Source organism: Lissotriton helveticus, chromosome 5_1 (assembly GCF_964261635.1).
Source record: "Lissotriton helveticus chromosome 5_1, aLisHel1.1, whole genome shotgun sequence".
Lineage (NCBI taxonomy): Eukaryota > Metazoa > Chordata > Amphibia > Caudata > Salamandridae > Lissotriton > Lissotriton helveticus.
Genome location: NC_136065.1, coordinates 1,238,964,527 through 1,238,985,760, shown reverse-complemented (window position 1 = coordinate 1,238,985,760; position 21,234 = coordinate 1,238,964,527). Strand labels below are relative to the sequence as shown.

At 39.7% G+C, this 21,234-nt stretch overlaps 1 protein-coding gene across 1 annotated transcript in view; it reads right to left on the bottom strand.

Annotated features, from left to right (window-relative positions):
• The window catches only part of LOC144755247 (scavenger receptor cysteine-rich domain-containing protein DMBT1-like), a 1,092,132-nt gene that overhangs the window by 373,413 nt on the left and 697,485 nt on the right, over positions 1-21,234 (bottom strand). The window contains exons 21-24 of the mRNA XM_078643990.1: positions 17,478-17,807; positions 15,919-15,972; positions 11,546-11,875; positions 9,990-10,043 (exon numbers count right to left, since the gene is read on the bottom strand). Of these exons, the coding sequence (XP_078500116.1) occupies positions 9,990-10,043; positions 11,546-11,875; positions 15,919-15,972; positions 17,478-17,807 (768 nt within the window). The remainder of the gene's footprint in view (positions 1-9,989; positions 10,044-11,545; positions 11,876-15,918; positions 15,973-17,477; positions 17,808-21,234) is intronic.

The following is a 21,234-nucleotide window of genomic DNA, read 5'->3' as shown; positions in this document are numbered from 1 at the left end:
TACATTGGGCTACATTTGGGCTCCAACATATATATAGCCCAATGTAGCCCAATATATATTTTTCAAAGTTAATTTTCGTAAAAACCACTGGAGCATATATCTTGAGACATAGCAAAGGCACATCGGGCTACCAGTCCCTACAATTTTGCCAAGTTTCGTGGAAATCCATTCAGCCGTTCGAGCTAAAAGTGAGTCCAACCGCCCTATGGAAAACTCAATGTTAAAAACACGTTTTGGGACCCCCCTTTTTTCTCGGCCCCCGCTTGACGAAACCCCCCCAAATTTTCAGGGGCTGCTCAGAAACAAAATGTTCCATTTTCCAGAAAATTTCAGCCAATTCCGTCCTCAAACGCCAAAGTTATTCAACATATGATTTTCAAAAATCCCATAGGAAAAAAATCCTAACTATATATACCTACTGGCGACCGCCAGTAGGTAATATATATATATATATTATATATATATATATATATATATATAACATTTCTATGGCAAAATGAAACCCCTTACTTTGTTCCTTTTCAAATTAAATGTATTAAGTGTTACCACTTTATTCCAATCAAGATGACTTCAGGTGTGCCATACTTTTGTCATAAGTAAGACTGTTAGTGTTCTAGTTGTTCTTTAAAACACTCTGGGACATTCTGTCACTGGGCTATAGTTGGGCTACATCTGGCTGATATTTGGGCTACATTTGTTTTTTTTTGTCTCTGGCGGCCATCTTTGGGCTACATTGGGCTTCATTGGGCTTCATTGGGCTACATTGGGCTACATTTGGGCTCCAACATATATATAGCCCAATGCAGCCCAATATATATTTTTCAAAGTTAATTTTCGTAAAAACCACTGGAGCATATATCTTGAGACATAGCAAAGGCACATCGGGCTACCAGTCCCTACAATTTTGCCAAGTTTCGTGGAAATCCATTCAGCCGTTCGAGCTAAAAGTGAGTCCAAGCGCCCTATGGAAAACTCAATGTTAAAAACACGTTTTGGGACCCCCCTTTTTTCTCAGCCCCCGCTTGACGAAACCCCCCCAAATTTTCAGGGGCTGCTCAGAAACAAAATGTTCCATTTTCCAGAAAATTTCAGCCAATTACGTCCTCAAACGCCAAAGTTATTCAACATAGAATTTTCAAAAATCCCATAGGAAAAAAATCCTAACTATATATACCTACTGGCGACCGCCAGTAGGTAATATATATGTATATATTATATATATATATATATATATATATTACCTACTGGCGGTCGCCAGTAGGTATATATAGTTAGGATTTTTTCTCTATGGGTTTTTTGAAAATTCTATGTCTAATAACTTTGGCGTTTGTGGACGGAATCGGCTGAAATTTTCAGGAAAATGGCACATTTTGTTTCTGAGCAGCCCTTGAAAATTTGGGGGGGGTTCGTCCAGTGGGGGCCGAGAAAAAAGGGGGGTCCCAAAACGTGTTTTTAACATTGAGTTTTCCATAGGGCGGTTGGCCTCACTTTTAGCCCGAACGGCTGAATGGATTTGCACGAAACTTGGCAAAATTGTAGGGACTGGTAGCCCGATGTGCCTTTTGTAGGTCTCAATATATGTGCTCCAGTGGATTTTGAGAAATTAACGTTTAAAAAAAGATATATATCTGTAACAGCGGACCGGTTAGCGCTCTGGTTCGCGGACTTTTCGCGCAACGGAGCTTTGTGAAGCGAAGCTGATTGGTTCTCCGGCGTCTGTCAACATTCCAAACAGTCCGTAGCGGCCGCCATCTTGTCTCTCGGTAGGATCGAGAGACAAGAGGAGGTCAAAACAAAGGGGGAAATAACTATAAGGGGGCATAGTAGATCCTCGCTGACCCCCTAGGTTTGATGTGGAGGTTTTAAAAGGGCCCCGCGGGGCAAAAAAAACCCAAAATAATAATAATCGAACGGCTGAATGGATTTGCACGAAACTTGGCAAAATATTAGGGACTGGTAGCCCGATGTGCCTTTGCTAGGTCTCAATATATGTGCTCCAGTGGATTTTGAGAAATTAACGTTGAAAAAAAGATATATATCTGTAACAGCGCTCCGCTTCGCGTACTTTTCGCGTTACGGAGCTTTGCGAAGCTGATTGGTTCTCCGGCGTCTGTCAACATTCCAAACAGTCCGTAGCGGCCGCCATCTTGTCCCTCGGTAGGATTGAGAGACAAGAGGAGGCCAAAGCGAAGGGGGAAATGACCATAAGGGGGCATAGTAGATCCTTCCTGACCTCTTAGGTTTGATGTACCATTTTGCCAAGTTTGGTGTAATTCCGTTCAGCCATTCAGGCTGTAGACGTATGTAAATGTCCTATGGAAAATTGCATGGGGAAAACACATTTGAAAGTGTTGAAATTTAGAACCAATTAAAATGTTACTTTGGTTTTGTATTTGTGTGTGATGAAAGTTAATTGGTTATGTATATATGTCAAATGAGAGGAAACCACAGCCATTTTGTGATACTACTGTCTGAGGTACATTTGTGAGGAATTTTTGGTGGTGAATTTCTGGTGTTTGATTTACACAGTACTAACACTTCTGCTACTTTTAAAAAGGTGAGTTGTTAATTTGTAAGGGGAACTATGTTGTACACTTGAAGATAATTTGAAAAATGTTTTCTGTTATTTATTTGCTGTCCTTCTGTTATACTAAATACTTGATGAAGTTAGTTTTATATTATGTATTACTAAAAACGATAAATGAAAGTGATTATTTTTTTCTGCAATTTACAGCAAGCAATTTCAAAATAAAATGGCTCACAATGAAGAGACCGTGGCAATTTCTTTTGAATTGTCCACTACATTGATTGAAATTGAGAGCACCAATAATGAAATATTGTCACAAGGAGGACATGACTTGTATGATTCCATTAGATTGATTGAAATGGACAGCACCAAGAATGAAATATTGTCACAAGGAGATGACTTGAATGATTCCACTACATTGATTGAAATTGAGAGCACCAATAATGAAATATTGTCACAAGGAGGAGATGGCTTGTATGATTCCATTAGATTGATTGAAATGGACAGCACCAATAATGAAATATTGTCACAAGGAGGAGATGACTTGAATGATTCCACTACATTGATTGAAATTGAGAGCACCAATAATGAAATATTGTCACGAGGAGATGACTTGAATGATTCCACTACATTGATTGAAATTGACAGCACCAATAATGAAATATTGTCAGAAGGAGGAGATGACTTGAATGATTTTTTTGATCAATCTCTTGATGGCGAATTTATCGAGTGTTTGGAGACCATAGAGTTACAAGAATCATCATTGCAGACTTTTAATGAGGAGATTCCAGATGAGATGATTGAAGAGGAAATTACTGATGAGGACATGTTAGTAGTTGTTTCAAATTTAGAAAATTCTGAAGAATAAATTTATATTTAGAAATCAAAAATTGTTTGAGACATTATTTATTTTTATTTTTAATTTATGAGGTTGTAGCGAAGTGATTGTAGTATAAAATGAGACTTATAGTATAGAGTGCAACATTTTTATGTTACATGGTAAGTTTACTCATATTTACTTCCCTTCTGCCACTATATTATCTCCAATGTGTATTTGACATGTCTTCTTCATCTCCGGCCTCCTTTCTCTCACTGTGTGTCTCCGATGCATCTTATCGCTGGTATTTTGTGTAATTACAGAAGAGAGTAAAATAAAATAGTTCGGAACGTGAAAAGGGGGCAAAGTAGAGTACTCCTCACCCCCTAGGCCTTTTTAGGCGGTCCCAAAAGGATCAGTTTCTGCTTTCCTGAGAGATTATGGTATGAGTTCCATATACCACAATAACTTGCATTACAACATGCAAGATATCTATCTCCTATTACCAACTTTTGGAGATATTCGCGCTAAGCGCGAATATCTCCAAAAAGTAACACCTGCCCTGAGCAGTTCTTAGCCATGTTATCCAATGGGAGGTGGATAACATGGCTAAGAGCATTAGCTCGGTAATGCATGAATATCGCTGAGTTTTTAGCGATATTCATGCATTGCGGCCGTTTATTATCGCATTTGCGATAAACCTTGATAATAGTAAGGTTTATCTTCGATAATTTCTGACGATGCTTAGTGGTAAAAAATTGGTTGGTAAGCATCGTTAGCGATAAATATCGCTTAACTTTGGTAATATGCCCCAACGTCTGTTAACGTTCGATTCGAAGGAAATGAGGAAGTGTTGAAAAACATTGTCTGCGCCATCTTGCCTTTTTTGAAATGCCACACTTTTGTCGTGCACGGCAGCCATTTTAGATGTCTTGACCAGACCCACTCTCTGCACGCTGTCGATTCGTAGCATGGCTCCTCACCCTCGTAAGCATCTCCCCCAGGCACTGGTCACCACCGCTCTCTGTCTTATGCATGGGCAATAAACCTTCCCCCATCTGCGCTGCTCTTCCCTGAGAATCACACTCTGTGCCCGCCCGACACCTCCCTTTCGCCCTATTCACTACCGCACCCTCTGACACTCCTCTTCCTCTGTGTCCGAATGTCCAGGCCGGTCCTAGGCTATCAGCTAGCCCTGCAGATGTAGTTTATGGCCCCAGCTGTAAAGAATCACCCCTCTTCAAAGGAGTTATAGTAGATCAAGGCCCACACCCGATGTGATCCGTCACAGCACACGCGTTCCTACTATCTGAAAACCATCCTGTATTGTGATTGGGGAGAGGACCGAGCCTGAAGCGGAAGATTCCAGGAATGACTCTTTGTACATCAAAGTTTTTACAATTATGTGTCACATTAAAAATATATAGCACTCCAACAAAGTAGTAGGAATATAAAACTTTAATAACATATAAATATATACAACAAAACAAAAACAGTAAAAACATTTAAACAACGAAGAGACCGTGGCAATTTCTTTTTAATTATCCAATAGATTTATTGAAATTGACAGCACCAATAATGAAATATTCTTGTCAGTAGCGGTCTGTTGTGCGAATAGTTCCAAGGCAGCATAACGCGCTGAAATCTAGATGGCACGAAAGTGATGTCTAGCAAGTTGCCGCCCAGCAAATAACGGCGTGGGGCGCCGCGGGGGTGAGTGAGTCCAGTAGGCACCACAGCTATTCTTACCGGCATTGCAGAATTACTGCTGGGGACAATGCCTGTGCTGTAGCAGGGTCACAGCAGAAACAAAAAGGATTCTGTTGAAGATGTTGTTGGTTTTCAATTTGAAAACAGTTCTGGTGTCAACTGCTATGCTAATGTAGTGGTTAATGTTTTGTTTTCTCTAGAAAATGTAAAAGAGGGGGAGGCAGTCCAAAGTTCCGTTAAAAGGGCAAAGGAAAGGATCGGTGGTTTGAACTATCAGTCAAAAAGGGGAGGGGGTGCAATAATTTTTCCTACCGGGTCACACTGTGCTTTCACCGGAAGTGAGGTCTGCAGGATTGTAGTAATTCAAAGTGAGGCTGGCGCCAGCATGGGAGCGCCGACGTCCCGCGGATACAGTTTCGTCACTCCACGGGCGATCATGGCAGTCATTCCCCATCGGGGGTCGGAGACTCCCGCGGCTCCTCTAGAATCTTCAAGGTCGTGGAGGACTACGGTGGTGGAGTCAACCAGTGACCGGGCCATTTCTTTATGTTGGGCCCGCTCTTGCCAGGTCGACCGCCATTTTGAGAGTTCGGCAGCTACCGGCGATCGCGGGGTCACATGAGCGGACGGGCTCCACCCTGCCGGGCGAGACGTTGCAGCATGGCCACAGTGGAAGAACCGTTATCTAGGTCGTTCCGAAACTGTGCAGCACTGGAGTTGTTAGGATGCCACCGCCTGGAGCGCTGAGGGTGCAGCTGGGAAGCCTCCACCTGGGGAGGCGGGAGAGGCCTGTTCGCACCGTCTCTCCCTCCCAGTGCACCCCACGGCGTCTCGCTTGAGATTTGTTATGGCCGGACCAGGCGATGAGGACGAGGGGGGGTCGGAGGCATGTGCAAGACATCCCCCTCCAGTGTTGTCGCAGCCATTATAAAAGAAAGAAGTGTCCCGTCCGTCTTCGGGCCGGGCTTCCGGTGGATGTCGGCCGGACGCCCCTGGCTCTGGCCCCATGAACGGGTTTCTTGGTTTATCGGCTGCAGCCGGATCCCGTCGGCCTCGGCCCCCCGACCGTTGGTGGTCGGACCGGAAGAGCATGTGGCGGGACTACCTGCAACTCTCAAGGGCCACCGCGGCCGGACTGGGAGAGAGAGGGGAGGGTCGAGGAGACATTCCCCCCCCCTGCAACTGTTCAGCGTTGTAAAGGCAATCCCCTGGCCGGGTCCCGCTGGTCTCGGCCTCTCCTCCGGCTACACCCTACGTTAGGATCTCCTGGCCGAGGCGTGGCAGCAGAACCTGCCTTATATGGGCTGCTCCCGGCTGGGCGTAGCCGGAACCCTGCCCCACCTTGGAAGTTTCCAGAGTGGGGGTGGATGTTCTACTGACTTGCATTTTCCCTAGTCTATCGATTTTTTTGGCGTGGCAGGCGGTGGGACAGCGAGGGGTGATTTGGTTTCTCTTACTGTTTTTCTGGTCTCTCACCACTGGCATATTTTAACGTTTTCTTGTTTCTAGGACATTAATAGGTTTTATCATTACGTTATGTTATCGTTTCTTTGTTCGTTGTTTAATAAAAGTTCATGTTCATCAGTGGCCTACTGATTTTCGTTTTCCTATTTTTTTCTTTCCAGGTTGTTTCATGGTAAAGTTTCTGTTAACAGGATACAGTGATCACTTCGTTATTATTGCATATGTCCTTTTCACTAGGGGTGCTCTCTGGTCGGGCCAGATGACGTATCTCTAGTAAATGGTCCGGGTGAAAAAGGTGCATCAATCAGTGGGGAGTAGATAGGCATGACAGATTACAACGGGGGAGAACGGTCCGCATTACGTACCCTTTCACTACTTGCAAAGATTTTCCTACGTTTATTTGCAAACAGGGAATACCTCCAAAAAGAACTAATTCCCAAACAGTCAATGTTCGGACAATCAATCAATCAATGAGGAATGAAATAGGTACGACGTGTTAAAGGCTTGCGTTACCTACCCTTCACTATCTGCAAAGGGAGATAGAATATTCCTATTCTTCCTCGTTTGCAGGTAGAGAAGATCGTTAAGAGAATTAACTTCGAACAATTCAATGCTCGATTGAAACAATCAACAAGGGGTACTGTGAACACAAATGAACGCCGCTTATATACATACGCATTGCTATTTTCAACAGGTTGTTCCTAATGTTTCTATTTTAGCGAGGTCAAAAGAGATCCCATTAGTGGCCTACTGATTTTGCTCGATTCCTTTTGTTTTTTTACACGATTTTTCGCTATCTGCAAAGACTAAACAGAGTATTGCGACTCTGTGCTTGTTTGTAAATAGAGAATGAACCAAAGAGAACAATCAATCAAATGGAGAGAGAAGCAGGCACGACGGATTACAAAGGGGGAAAGGGCTGCATTAACTACCCTTCACTATCTGCAAAGAGAGAGTACTCCTAATAGAAATGAGGGGTGGGGGGCAGCAATCAAAGCAGATCAGTGTGCATAAACACGAAAAAAAAAATTCTTACCACGTACTTGACATTCGACAGCTTATGATATTTGCTATTAAAAAACCATTGAAATTCACTGAAAAAACCATAGGTTATAGACCATATATAGTTAGGAATTAGCATTTACAAAACCTTGAAAATTCACTGAAAAAACCATAGGTTATAGACCATATATAGTTAGGAATTAGCATTTAAAAAACCTTATTTTACTCACACAAAACCATTGAAATTCCATATATAGTTAGTTGCACTAACTATATATTGCGCACCCGCAATCCACTGCTGATGATGTCACATATTACATCATTCATGACATGGTCAGTGACATCACTGATGACATCACTGATGACATCTCAAATGACATCACTGATGACATCACTGATGACATCTCATTTGACATCAATGACCACATCACTGATGATATCATTCATGTGACAATACAATGCATCTCCTCACATTTTAATATAACCTCTGTTTCACCCAGTGTTAAAAACAGAGTATAATTTTTGAAACCATTGACACACCAATACTAGTTACTACATACGTACTCACTGATTCCTACGTCTACACACACATTCACTCATTCACCCATACAATCATTCATACATACAATCACTCATGTTTACAACACAATCATATGCACTCATACACCTATACAGACACTCACACTCTGCCACTCATCCATGGAGTTACTCACACACCTAGTCAGTCCTGTAAAGAATCAATCACACTTCCATTTTCTACTCTATACAGTTAAACATAGAGCACCTTACGTTTTCAACCATATACTAACACATACTTACTCTCTTATACAATCATTGATACAAGTACACATTGATCTGTACAGAGTCACACACCTCCCATCCAGCCACACACACACTCAGTCTCCCATGCAAATACTTGGGCAATCAATCAATAACCCATATAGTTACTCATATAGCTACTGATCAACACATGCAGCAGTTTACAGAACAACAGACATAATGATGCACAAATTAAGACAGTTTAGTCACTAACCCATGCACTCAGTGAGACACATTTAATCACTCACTCATACATTCAGTCATGCACCTACTAAATCCTTCGTCCAGACACTTATACATCCACTCATTCTTCAATATGTAAGACATATTTTAACTTTACAGAAACATAGTCACTGGATGTTGTCATCAGTGATGTCATCAGTGATGTCATTTGAGATGTCATCAGTGATGTCATCAGTGATGTCACTGACCATGTCATGAATGATGTAATATGTGACATCATCAGCAGTGGATTGCGGGTGCGCAATATATAGTTAGTGCAACTAACTATATATGGAATTTCAATGGTTTTGTGTGAGTAAAATAAGGTTTTTTAAATGCTAATTCCTAACTATATATGGTCTATAACCTATGGTTTTTTCAGTGAATATATATATATATATATATATATATATATATAACATTTCTATGGCAAAATGAAACCCCTTACTTTGTTCCTTTTCAAATTAAATGTATTAAGTGTTACCACTTTATTCCAATCAAGATGACTTCAGGTGTGCCATACTTTTGTCATAAGTAAGACTGTTAGCGTTCTAGTTGTTCTTTAAAACACTCTGGGACATTCTGTCACTGGGCTATAGTTGGGCTACATCTGGCTGATATTTGGGCTACATTTGTTTTTTTTGTCTCTGGCGGCCATCTTTGGGCTACATTGGGCTTCATTGGGCTTCATTGGGCTACATTGGGCTACATTTGGGCTCCAACATATATATAGCCCAATGTAGCCCAATATATATTTTTCAAAGTTAATTTTCGTAAAAACCACTGGAGCATATATCTTGAGACATAGCAAAGGCACATCGGGCTACCAGTCCCTACAATTTTGCCAAGTTTCGTGGAAATCCATTCAGCCGTTCGAGCTAAAAGTGAGTCCAACCGCCCTATGGAAAACTCAATGTTAAAAACACGTTTTGGGACCCCCCTTTTTTCTCGGCCCCCGCTTGACGAAACCCCCCCAAATTTTCAGGGGCTGCTCAGAAACAAAATGTTCCATTTTCCAGAAAATTTCAGCCAATTACGTCCTCAAACGCCAAAGTTATTCAACATAGAATTTTCAAAAATCCCATAGGAAAAAAATCCTAACTATATATACCTACTGGCGACCGCCAGTAGGTAATATATATATATATATATATATATATATATATATATATATATATATATATATATATATATATATATATATATATATATATATATATATATATATATATATATATATATATATATATATATTTTCATAAATACAAACTATCTAAAACACAGCAGTAGTCTATCTGTCATTCTGCTCAATGTTACAGTCTTTTCTTTTAAGAATCTCATAATATAGAGTGTTATTTGCAAAGGGTGAGAATAGCATTAAGTACATTTCGAAAGATACAATCAGATTTCACATCAGGCTGCCATTACCTGCTTGTGTAGTAGTGGATGTTGGTCTTGTTGTTGTAGTTAATGTATTTGCCCCTGCAATAGAAACACAACACAATGCGTATTTACCTAATGAAGAAAATATAGTAAATTTTCAAAAATGGTTTGTTTATTTTACCCTTTCACATTCTCCATTCGTGTAGACATCTTCAAACCTTTCAGCCATGAAAAGGGGACTCCTTTCAATATCAGAGAGTGACATCTACGTTTAAATTGTTAACCTAGATTCCAAGCATTTTTGTGGGTGTCAATTGGGTGCACTATTAATGTGTGAGGCAATCTTTCTCTGTATTTTCTAGTTTGTATTTTTCTGCATTGTGTCTCTAGTGGACAGAATTGTTTTATTAAGTTGGATCTTGCCATCCAAAGTAGGACTACCAGTTAGTAAAACAAATTAAGAGACAAAAAGAAATACAATTATTAAAGACATCTACCCTTTAGAAGAAAAATATTAAGAAATTCATATACAAACCTAATGCACTATGTAAATCGATGAAATTAGATTTTGAATAAAGTTTAGATAGTTTTCCTTCCAATCTCTTGAAGTATATGTATAAGCAATAAGCATCAGTAATAGCTGGAGGAGGCCCGTTCTGAGCATCTGTCTAACTCCTCCCAGGCCTGATCACTTGTGCGTCTCTACATTCTAATACTCCTTTCACAGGAAATATCAGAATTCTGTGTTTCATGGTATTACCACATGGCTACAGTTTTTCCCAAGTTAAATTTACACAGTTAAACCCCCAGAGCTGTTTGGGAAAAATGCCCGGGAAATACTAACACATGTACAATTTAGGTTGCCACAATAAGCGTGAAATTCAGCATATTATTCCTAATTTGCCTAATTTAAAGCACCGTGCATATACCTCATCCCTAGGCATTTGGCATTTGCCATAATGTAGAAAATATCTCACCCCCATCTACTTTAATTGTGATTGGGGTATTTATACAGGTTCAAACATAAAAGTGATGTTCTTCCTTTTCCCCATTTTCAGAGAGAATATTTGCTTCCTGCTGTGCCTTAGCAGTCTCACCCCACATTTGCTCCCTTACTGTAGGAGATAATCATTTCACCTTCTCCAGAATAAACCCTATTCTGTTCACTTCAACTGCCATAGTGTGAGAAAAACTAGTTCATTTGTTTTCTTTGCCACAATATTTCAACACAAGAATCGCTTCTTGTTTAAGCATTAGGCAGTTAACGTTTCTATGTTAATCCAGGTTTCCCTTTACCACTGTCACAACCCCAAAACATTTTCATAGAGTTACTTTTCTTGGATTTGTGCTCTAATTTTAAATGGAGTATATATAATATAGTGTAGAACAAACCAGACATAAGCTCCAAATTGCACAACATGGACGTACAACCCACCCAATACATGTTGAATAAATGAAAAAGCAGTTTACATTTCAACAATGCATCAAACAACTAAAATGCATTCACCTAAAGACCACCCTAAATCACTCTTCTTCTTTATTTGAAGATATAAAGCAGGTGAGTTTCTTTTATTCTTCATAGTAAACATATTACAGAATACCTGAGCAGATGACTCCAGCGTCATTGATATGGAGACAGTTATGTATGTTCCATCCTTTGTTGGGACAGTCCCACAGGTGAGCTTCTTGTCCTCTACAGAGCACATCATCTAGAAGAATGCTTCCAGTTCCTTGACCGAAAAAGGCCCCTCCAGGAGACGCCAGGACAGTTCCACAGCCCAGCTGTCTGCACACAACTTGTGAATTCGCTGTACTCCAGAAATCATCACACACGGTCCCCCAGGCGCCTCCATAATAAACTTCTATGCGGCCAGCACAGATCTGTCCTCCATTAACCAGGCGTAGGACCACACTTTCAGTATCACGAGGAGCTAGAGGGACAAAAATGACATAAACCTCTTATCATGTACATAAACGTATGTAAAACTACAGAAACAATTAGAACAACAATAGTTATGTTACAATTTAGTCACTATCCCTGACCCAAGGCTACGAGGTATTAGGGTTTTTTCCGTTTCTCAGAAAGCAGGAGTCTCCCTCATTCCTTTAATATTAAGGGCTTTCACCTAGGGATTGGATATGTGTTCTAGTGAATACAGGTGCCAAATGTACAATATAGAGACCCACGTTAACATCCTGCCTCACCACAACTTCCTATACTTATGAAGCAATCACTTAGTCTCCACTGCCGTACATATTCTTCTTTTGTTTGAAAGCACTACAATGTCCTAGGGCAGGTGTGTGTTTAAAAAACATCATGGAAAGATGTTTTGAAGAAGATTCACTCCTTACTTTCTAACTGATCACAGTGCCAATTGTTAAATGCAATCTCAGGTGTCAGAGGCCAAATGTGACAGTGCATTTGTTTCATTCCTGGTCAATAACTGTTCTCATTTATTTATTCGCTTATTTATTATTGCTCTTGCAGTTTCATTAATTAGCAAGCTAACAACGTTCTGAATTACTAATATAGCATTGCCACTCCATACCATTCTCTTAGCCAGTGGTCCCTCCAGAGCGGGACCTACTGCAGGTCCATCCTACTTCTCCAAGTGTACGTTATCTGCAGTGTTCTTCTAATGCGGGACATAGAAGAATGTACTAGATAGGCCTCAGTTCCTTCTATTCCTTTCTTTGCATTTATGGACAAGCTCTGACACACAATATTGGCCTTCAATTTGGTACACCTCTGATGTCCAGAGGTTGCTGAGTATTGTGTCTCAGATGAAATCAGGGTCTGGCTTGTAATGTTTATGAGAAGAAGCAATTTCTGTCTCTCTGCCAAAAAAAAACCAACAGCCCTTGGAGGATATCAGACTGAAGTCCCATTGCAGAACACTGGCCTAAGAAGAACCAGACTCCCTCTCCTGAGTAATGAAGAAACCATGGATCCCATGGCGGAATTGTGTCAGTTGGAGGTCTGTGAGATGTTGCTCAAGTCTTTTATGAGTTTATGTGTTCTTCTAAAAAACAAAGGTAGAAAAAAAGCTGCACCCGGAATTGCTGCCCAATCATTTTCTTCCTCCCTGCAACTCCACCTAATACAAGGAAATTAATGACGCTGCTAGTTGCCAGCCTCTCTATCCGTGATGAAACGGGACTATCATACTCTGTTGGACTGCTTCACTACACTTGCCTTTGAAGTTTACAGAAACATTACTTTATGGTGGTGCAAAAGCAGGGATCATAAGGCTACTTAACTGGGATGCCTAATTATCGATGAATACTCCTACGGATGTGCATTGCATGTTGAAATATCTACTACAGAAACATTGTGCTACCAAACTGTTGCAGTCACAATATAGAGGGCCACAATATCGAGAAAGTAATTGAATAAAGGCTAATAACAGATAGACTACTCTTTACGTTTTAGGAAATAGGCCCCAAGTGTAACTCCTATATATTCTGAGATGCACAATGGCATTTGCTCATAGGTTGTAGCACCTAGGTACATGCTATGATCAGATCCTGTAATTTAGTTTTGCAATATTGTTTTTATTGTGATTTCTGCACTGAAAGCATAGTGAAAAACTAACACATGCAGGACCTTTAAGAGAAAAGCCTTTAAATTTAAAAAAACAGGAAAAGAAATAGAAAACGTTTTAAGTTTGAACCGCGACATGTGTCTCTATAAAAACATTTTTTCATAGTTATGTTTCGGTAGAACTAACCGTTTCCACTCTCTCAATGTTATTATGAAAATTAGATTTTTTTGGTGTTTCAATGGAAACAAAATGTACTTAAATCTAAATCACTGTAGGTTTAGGAAACTAAAGATAAAATTAAAAACGAGGACAATAAGAAATAAAAGTAAAACTTGTCCTACTGAATGTGAGCATCTATATATGGGAATTGAAGTAGTTGTGCTGTTATTGTACACTAAAGTATATGGCTAATCAACAAGGATGACTGTACACATTTTCTTCTTGTGCTGTCCACATGGAATGCATTTAAAAGAACTTGTAGTCCATGCTCCTGTGTTTACATATAGACAATAATAACAAGTTATCGTAAGCATTAACTTATTAAACGTTGAAATATTTTGACAATAGCTGCACCAGAGAATGTGTTTGGCTTCTGATGAAATTAATCATGGTCATAATAACACTCACTTTAATAATAAGACATATAAAGTACATCTCAAAATATAATTAAACTGTAAATAAGTGGTTTATTATTTGGGGTGGACAAATGCCCACTTCAAGAAATAATTCCACTTCGGGTTATATTTACTAGGAAAAGGCACAGCGCGGTGAGCAATTAAGCAGCGCTGAGCAGCATCATTTAAAAATGCAGGGATGCTCAATCCTGTATTTTTCCTTGTGCTACAAAAAGCAGCCTAGCACCAACACAGACACCTTTGTGTCATAGTGCAATGGTGCGCGCTTTGCAGGGATGACTCCCTGCAACACAGGCACCCTAATGTCATAGTGCAAGGGTGCCTACATTGCAGGGATGAGTGCCAATGTGCAGGAAGGGACACTTTCCTGCACATAAACACTTTTTAAAGATTTGAACACGCATAAGGTGATATTATAGCTGAGGACCAGCCGACCCACACACAGGTTGATAGCGATCATACACCTTTCAAGTCTGTACCCGGGCAGAGGAGTTGCTATCGAGACGTACTGTACCAGAATAGAATTTTCTTCACTTTCTACTTTATTTCTGGGAGAAAACTGATGGATTATAGCCCTGATGAAAGCATAGGGTTACACACCCATTGTTGAAACATGTGTTGGCTGGCAGAAGAAATCGAATAAAAAGAAAAACTGAAGAATACAAGAACATTTTGTTTATATGATATTGAGTGTGCTAGAAGACTTATGTTCGTATTTTGTCTCACAGTGGATGCAGGGTTGACATCCTTTCTTCTTTAGCACCGCACCAACATAACACGCTAGAACAACTATGTGCACTGTGTTCGGAAAGCGCAGTATCGCCTTATCATCTCCCTTGTGAGGTCAATCTTTGAAGCCAATTTGCTCTTTCAAAGTGTGCTGCAAAATGCAGCAAACATAGAAAGAGCAATAATTATGAGAAATACAAATATTTCCCCTCAATGCACTAATGTAACGCCAGCTATTCACTGATGTCAGATTTTAGCGCTGGTGCAGTGATGCACAGTCTTTATAAGAATACGGCGCACCCTTGTGTTTTCTATTGCTCTAAAAAAAGATGCCTAGTGCCAACACAGATACCCTTGCATCATAGTGCAAGGGTGCTTGCTTTGCAGTGAATAGTCACTTCCAAGCAGGCACAATTATGACTTAGTGCAAGGGTGCCTACATTGCAAGGATGATTGCTTATGTGCAGGAAGGGGTAGCTGAACACGGGCGGATATTTGCATTTTATCTACACGTGAGCATTCATTAGAACAAACGACATCTCCCAGCAGGCGACGCACAGTCTAATCTAGAGCAGCTGATTACAGCATGTGTTTTGCTTTAAAAGGAAAGTGGAACTTCAATGTCTCACGTTGACTGATAACCTTAGAAGAAGGGGAGGTCCCGAAATGAGTCGGTGTATGTAGTCAGATGCTTTATGGACCAAAAGACTGCACTTTCTGCACCAAATAAATGCTTTTTTTGGGGGGGAAGCTAACCTGCGTCTGTGTGCGGTCATATTATGGACATACCCCACCGAGCAGACATATATATATATATATATATATATATATATATATATATATATATATATATATATATATATATATATATATATATATATATATATATATATACATACATACAAACTACCTTAAACACAACAGTAGTCTATCTGTCAGTCTGCTCAATGTTACAGTCTTTTCTTTTAAGAATCTCATAATATAGAGTGTTATTTGCAAAGGGTGAGCATGGCATTAAGTACATTTCGAAAGATACAATCAGATTTCACATCAGGCTGCCATTACCTGCTTGTGTAGTAGTGGATGTTGGTTTTGTTGTTGTAGTTAATGTATTTGCCCCTGCAATAGAAACACAACACAATGCTTGTTTACCTAATGAAGAAAATATAGTACATTTTCAAAAATGGATTGTTTATTGTACCCTTTCACATTCTCCATTCGTGTAGACATCTTCAAACCTTTAAGCCATGAAAAGGGGACTCCTTTCAATATCAGAGAGTGAAATCTACGTTTAAATTGTTAACCTAGATTCCAAGCATTTTTGTGGGTGTCAATTGGGTGCACTGTTAATGTATGAGGCAATCTTTCTCTGTATTTTCTAGTTTGTAATTTTTCTGCATTGTGTCTCTAGTGGACAGAATTGTTTTTATTAAGTTGGATCTTGCCATCCAAAGTAGGACTGCCAGTTAGTAAAACAAATTAAGAGACAAGAAGAAATACAATTATTAAAGACATCTACCCTTTAGAAGAAAAATATTAAGAAATCCATATACAAACCTAATGCACTATGGAAATCAATAAAACTAGATTTTAAATAAAGTTTAGATAGTTTTCCTTCCAATCTCTTGAAGTATATGTATAAGCAATAAGCATCAGTAATAGCTGGAGGAGGCCCGTTCTGAGCATCTGTCTAACTCCTCCCAGGCCTGATCACTTGTGCGTCTCTACATTATAATACTCCTTTCACAGGAAATATCAGAATTCTGTGTTTCATGGTATTACCACATGGCTACAGTTTTTCCCAAGTTAAATTTACACAGTTAAACCCCCACAGCTGTTTGGGAAAAATGCCCGGGAAATACCAACACATGTACAATTTAAGTTGCCACAATAAGCGTGAAATTCTGCATATTATTCCTAATTTGCCTAATTTAAAGCACCGTGCATATACCTCATCCCTAGGCATTTGGCATTTGCCATAATGTAGAAAATATCTCACCCCCATCTACTTTAATTGTGATTGGGGTATTTATACAGGTTCAAAGATAAAAGTGATGTTCTTCCTTTTCCCCATTTTCAGAGAGAATATTTGCTTCCTGCTGTGCCTTAGCAGTCTCACCCCACATTTGCTCCCTTACTGTAGGAGATAATCATTTCACCTTCTCCAGAATACACCCTATTCTGTTCACTTCCACTGCCACAGTGTGAGAAACACTAGTTCATTTGTTTTCTTTGCCACAATATTTCAACACAAGAATCGCTTCTTGTTTAAGCATTAGGCAGTTAACGTTTCTATGTTAATCCAGGTTTCCCTTTACCACTGTCACAACCCCAAAACATTTTCATAGAGTTACTTTTCTTGGATTTGTGCTCTAATTTTACATGGAGTATATATAATATAGTGTGGAACAAACCAGACATAAGCTCTAAATTGCACAACATGGACTTACAACCCACCCAATACATATTGAATAAATGAAAATGCAGTTTACATTTCAACAATGCATCAAACAACTAAAATGCATTCACCTAAAGACCACCCTAAATCACTCTTCTTATTTATTTGAAGATATAAAGCAGGTGAGTTTCTTTTATTCTTCATAGTAAACATATTAAGAGAATACCTGAGCAGATGACTCCAGCGTCATTGATATGGAGACAGTTATGTATGTTCCATCCTTTGTTGGGACAGTCCCACAGGTGAGCTTCTTGTCCCCTACAGAGCACATCATCTAGAAGAATGCTTCCAGTTCCTTGACCGAAAAAGGCCCCTCCAGGAGACGCCAGGACAGTTCCACAGCCCAGCTGTCTGCACACAACTTGTGAATTCGCTGTACTCCAGAAATCATCACACACGGTCCCCCAGGCGCCTCCATAATAAACTTCTATGCGGCCAGCACAGATCTGTCCTCCATTAACCAGGCGTAGGACCACACTTTCAGTATCACGAGGAGCTAGAGGGACAAAAATGACATAAACCTCTTATCATGTACATAAAAGTATGTAAAACTACAGAAACAATTAGAACAACAATAGTTAAGTTACAATTTAGTCACTATCTCTGACCCCAGGCTACGAGGGATTAGGGTTTTTTCCGTTTCTCAGAAAGCAGGAGTCTCCCTCATTCCTTTAATATTAAGGGCTTTCACCTAGGGATTGGATATGTGTTCTAGTGAATACAGGTGCCAAATGTACAATATAGAGACCCAGGTTAACATCCTGCCTCACCACAACTTCCTATACTTATGAAGCAATCACTTAGTCTCCACGGCCGTACATATTCTTCTTTTGTTTGAAAGCACTACAATGTCCTAGGGCAGGTGTGTGTTTAAAAAACATCATGGAAAGATGTTTTGAAGAAGATTCACTCCTTACTTTCTAACTGATCACAGTGCCAATTGTTAAATGCAATCTCAGGTGTCGGAGGCCAAATGTGACAGTGCATTTGTTTCATTCCTGGTCAATAACTGTTCTCATTTATTTATTCGCTTATTTATTATTGCTCTTGCAGTTTCATTAATTAGCAAGCTAACAATGTTCTGAATTACTAATATAGCATTGCCACTCCATACCATTCTCTTAGCCAGTGGTCCCTCCAGAGCGGGACCTACTGCAGGTCCATCCTACTTCTCCAAGTGTACGTTATCTGCAGTGTTCTTCTAATGTGGGACATAGAAGAATGTACTACATAGGCCTCAGTTCCTTCTATTCCTTTCTTTGCATTTATGGACAAGCTCTGACATACAATATTGGCCTTCAATTTGGTACACCTCTGATGTCCAGAGGTTGCTGAGTATTGTGTCTCAGATGAAATCAGGGTCTGGCTTGTACTGTTTATGAGAAGAAGCAATTTCTGTCTCTCTGCCAAAAAAAACCAACAGCCCTTGGAGGATATCAGACTGAAGTCCCATTGCAGAACACTGGCCTAAGAAGAACCAGACTCCCTCTCCTGAGTAATGAAGAAACCATGGATCCCATGGCGGAATTGTGTCAGTTGGAGGTCTGTGAGATGTTGCTCAAGTCTTTTATGAGTTTATGTGTTCTTCTAAAAAACAAAGGTAGAAAAAAAGCTGCACCCGGAATTGCTGCCCAATCATTTTCTTCCTCCCTGCAACTCCACCTAATACAAGGAAATTAATAACGCTGCTAGTTGCCAGCCTCTCTATCCGTGATGAAACTGGACTATCATACTCTGTTGGACTGCTTCACTACACTTGCCTTTGAAGTTTACAGAAACACTACTTTATGGTGGTGTAAAAGCAAGGATCATAAGGCTACTTAACTGGGATGCCTAATTATCGATGAATACTCCTACGGATGTGCATTGCATGTTGAAATATCTACTACAGAAACATTGTGCTACCAAACTGTTGCAGTCACAATATAGAGGGCCACAATATCGAGAAAGTAATTGAATAAAGGCTAATAACAGATAGACTACTCTTTACGTTTTAGGAAATAGGCCCCAAGTGTAACTCCTATATATTCTGAGATGCACAATGGCATTTGCTCATAGGTTGTAGCACCTAGGTACATGCTATGATCAGATCCTGTAATTTAGTTTTGCAATATTGTTTTTATTGTGGTTTCTGCACTGAAAGCATAGTGAAAATCTAACACATGCAGGACCTTTAAGAGAAAAGCCTTTAAATTTAAAAAAACAGGAAAAGAAATAGAAAACGTTTTAAGTTTGAACCGCGACATGTGGCTCTATAAAAACATTTTTTCATAGTTATGTTTCGGTAGAACTAACCGTTTCCACTCTCTCAATGTTATTATGAAAATTAGATTTTTTTTGTGTTTCAATGGAAACAAAATGTACTTAAATCTAAATCACTGTAGGTTTCGGAAACTAAAGATAAAATTAAAAACGAGGACAATAAGAAATAAAAGTAAAACTTGTCCTACTGAATGTGAGCATCTATATGTGGGAATTGAAGTAGTTGTGCTGTTATTGTACAGTAAAGTATATGGCTAATCAACAAGGATGACTGTACACATTTTCTTCTTGTGCTGTCCATATGGAATGCATTTAAAAGAACTTGTAGTCCATGCTCCTGTGTTTACATATAGACAATAATAACAAGTTATCGTAAGCATTAACTTATTAAACGTTGAAATATTTTGACAATAGCGGCACCAGAGAATGTGTTTGGCTTCTGATGAAATTAATCATGGTCATAATAACACTCACTTTAATAATAAGACATATAAAGTACATCTCAAAATATAATTAAACTGTAATTAAGTGGATTATTATTTGGGGTGGACAAATGCCCACTTCAAGAAATGATACCACTTAGGGTTATATTTACTAGGAAATGGCACTGCGCAGTGAGCAATTAAGCAGCGCTGAGCAGCATCATTTATAAATGCAGGGATGCTCAACCCTGTATTTTTCCTTGTGCTACAAAAAGCAGCCTAGCACCAACACAGACACCTTTGTGTCATAGTGCAATGGTGCGCGCTTTGCAGGGATGACTCCCTGCAACACAGGCACCCTTATGTCATAGTGCAAGGGTGCCTACGTTGCAGGGATGATTGCTAATGTGCAGGAAGGGACACTTTCCTGCACATAAACACTTTTTAAAGATTTGAACACGCATAAGGTGATATTATAGCTGAGGACCAGCCGACCCACACACAGGTTGATAGCGATCATACACCTTTCAACTCCGTACCCGGGCAGAGGAGTTGCTATCGAGACGTACTGTACCAGTATAGAATTTTCTCCACTTTCTACTTTATTTCTGGGAGAAAACTGATGGATTATAGCCCTGATGAAAGCATAGGGTTACACACCCATTGTTGAAACATGTGTTGGCTGGCAGAAGAAATCGAATAAAAAGAAAAACTGAAGAATACAAGAACATTGTGTTTATATGATATTGAGTGTGCTAGAAGACTTATGTTCGTATTTTGTCTCACAGTGGATGCAGGGTTGACATCCTTTCTTCTTTAGCACCGCACCAACATAACACGCTAGAACAACTATGTGCACTGTGTTCGGAAAGCGCAGTATCACCTTATCATCTCCCTTGTGAGGTCAATCTTTGAAGCCAATTTGCTCTTTCAAAGTGTGCTGCAAAATGCAGCAAACATAGAAAGAGCAATAATTATGAGAAATACAAATATTTCCCCTCAATGCACTAATGTAACGCCAGCTATTCACTGATGTCAGATTTTAGCGCTGGTGCAGTGATGCACAGTCTTGATAAGAATACGGCGCACCCTTGTGTTTTCTATTGCTCTAAAAAAAGATGCCTAGTGCCAACACAGATATCCTTGCATCATAGTGCAAGGGTGCTTGCTTTGCAGTGAATAGTCACTTCCAAGCAGGCACAATTATGACTTAGTGCAAGGGTGCCTACATTGCAAGGA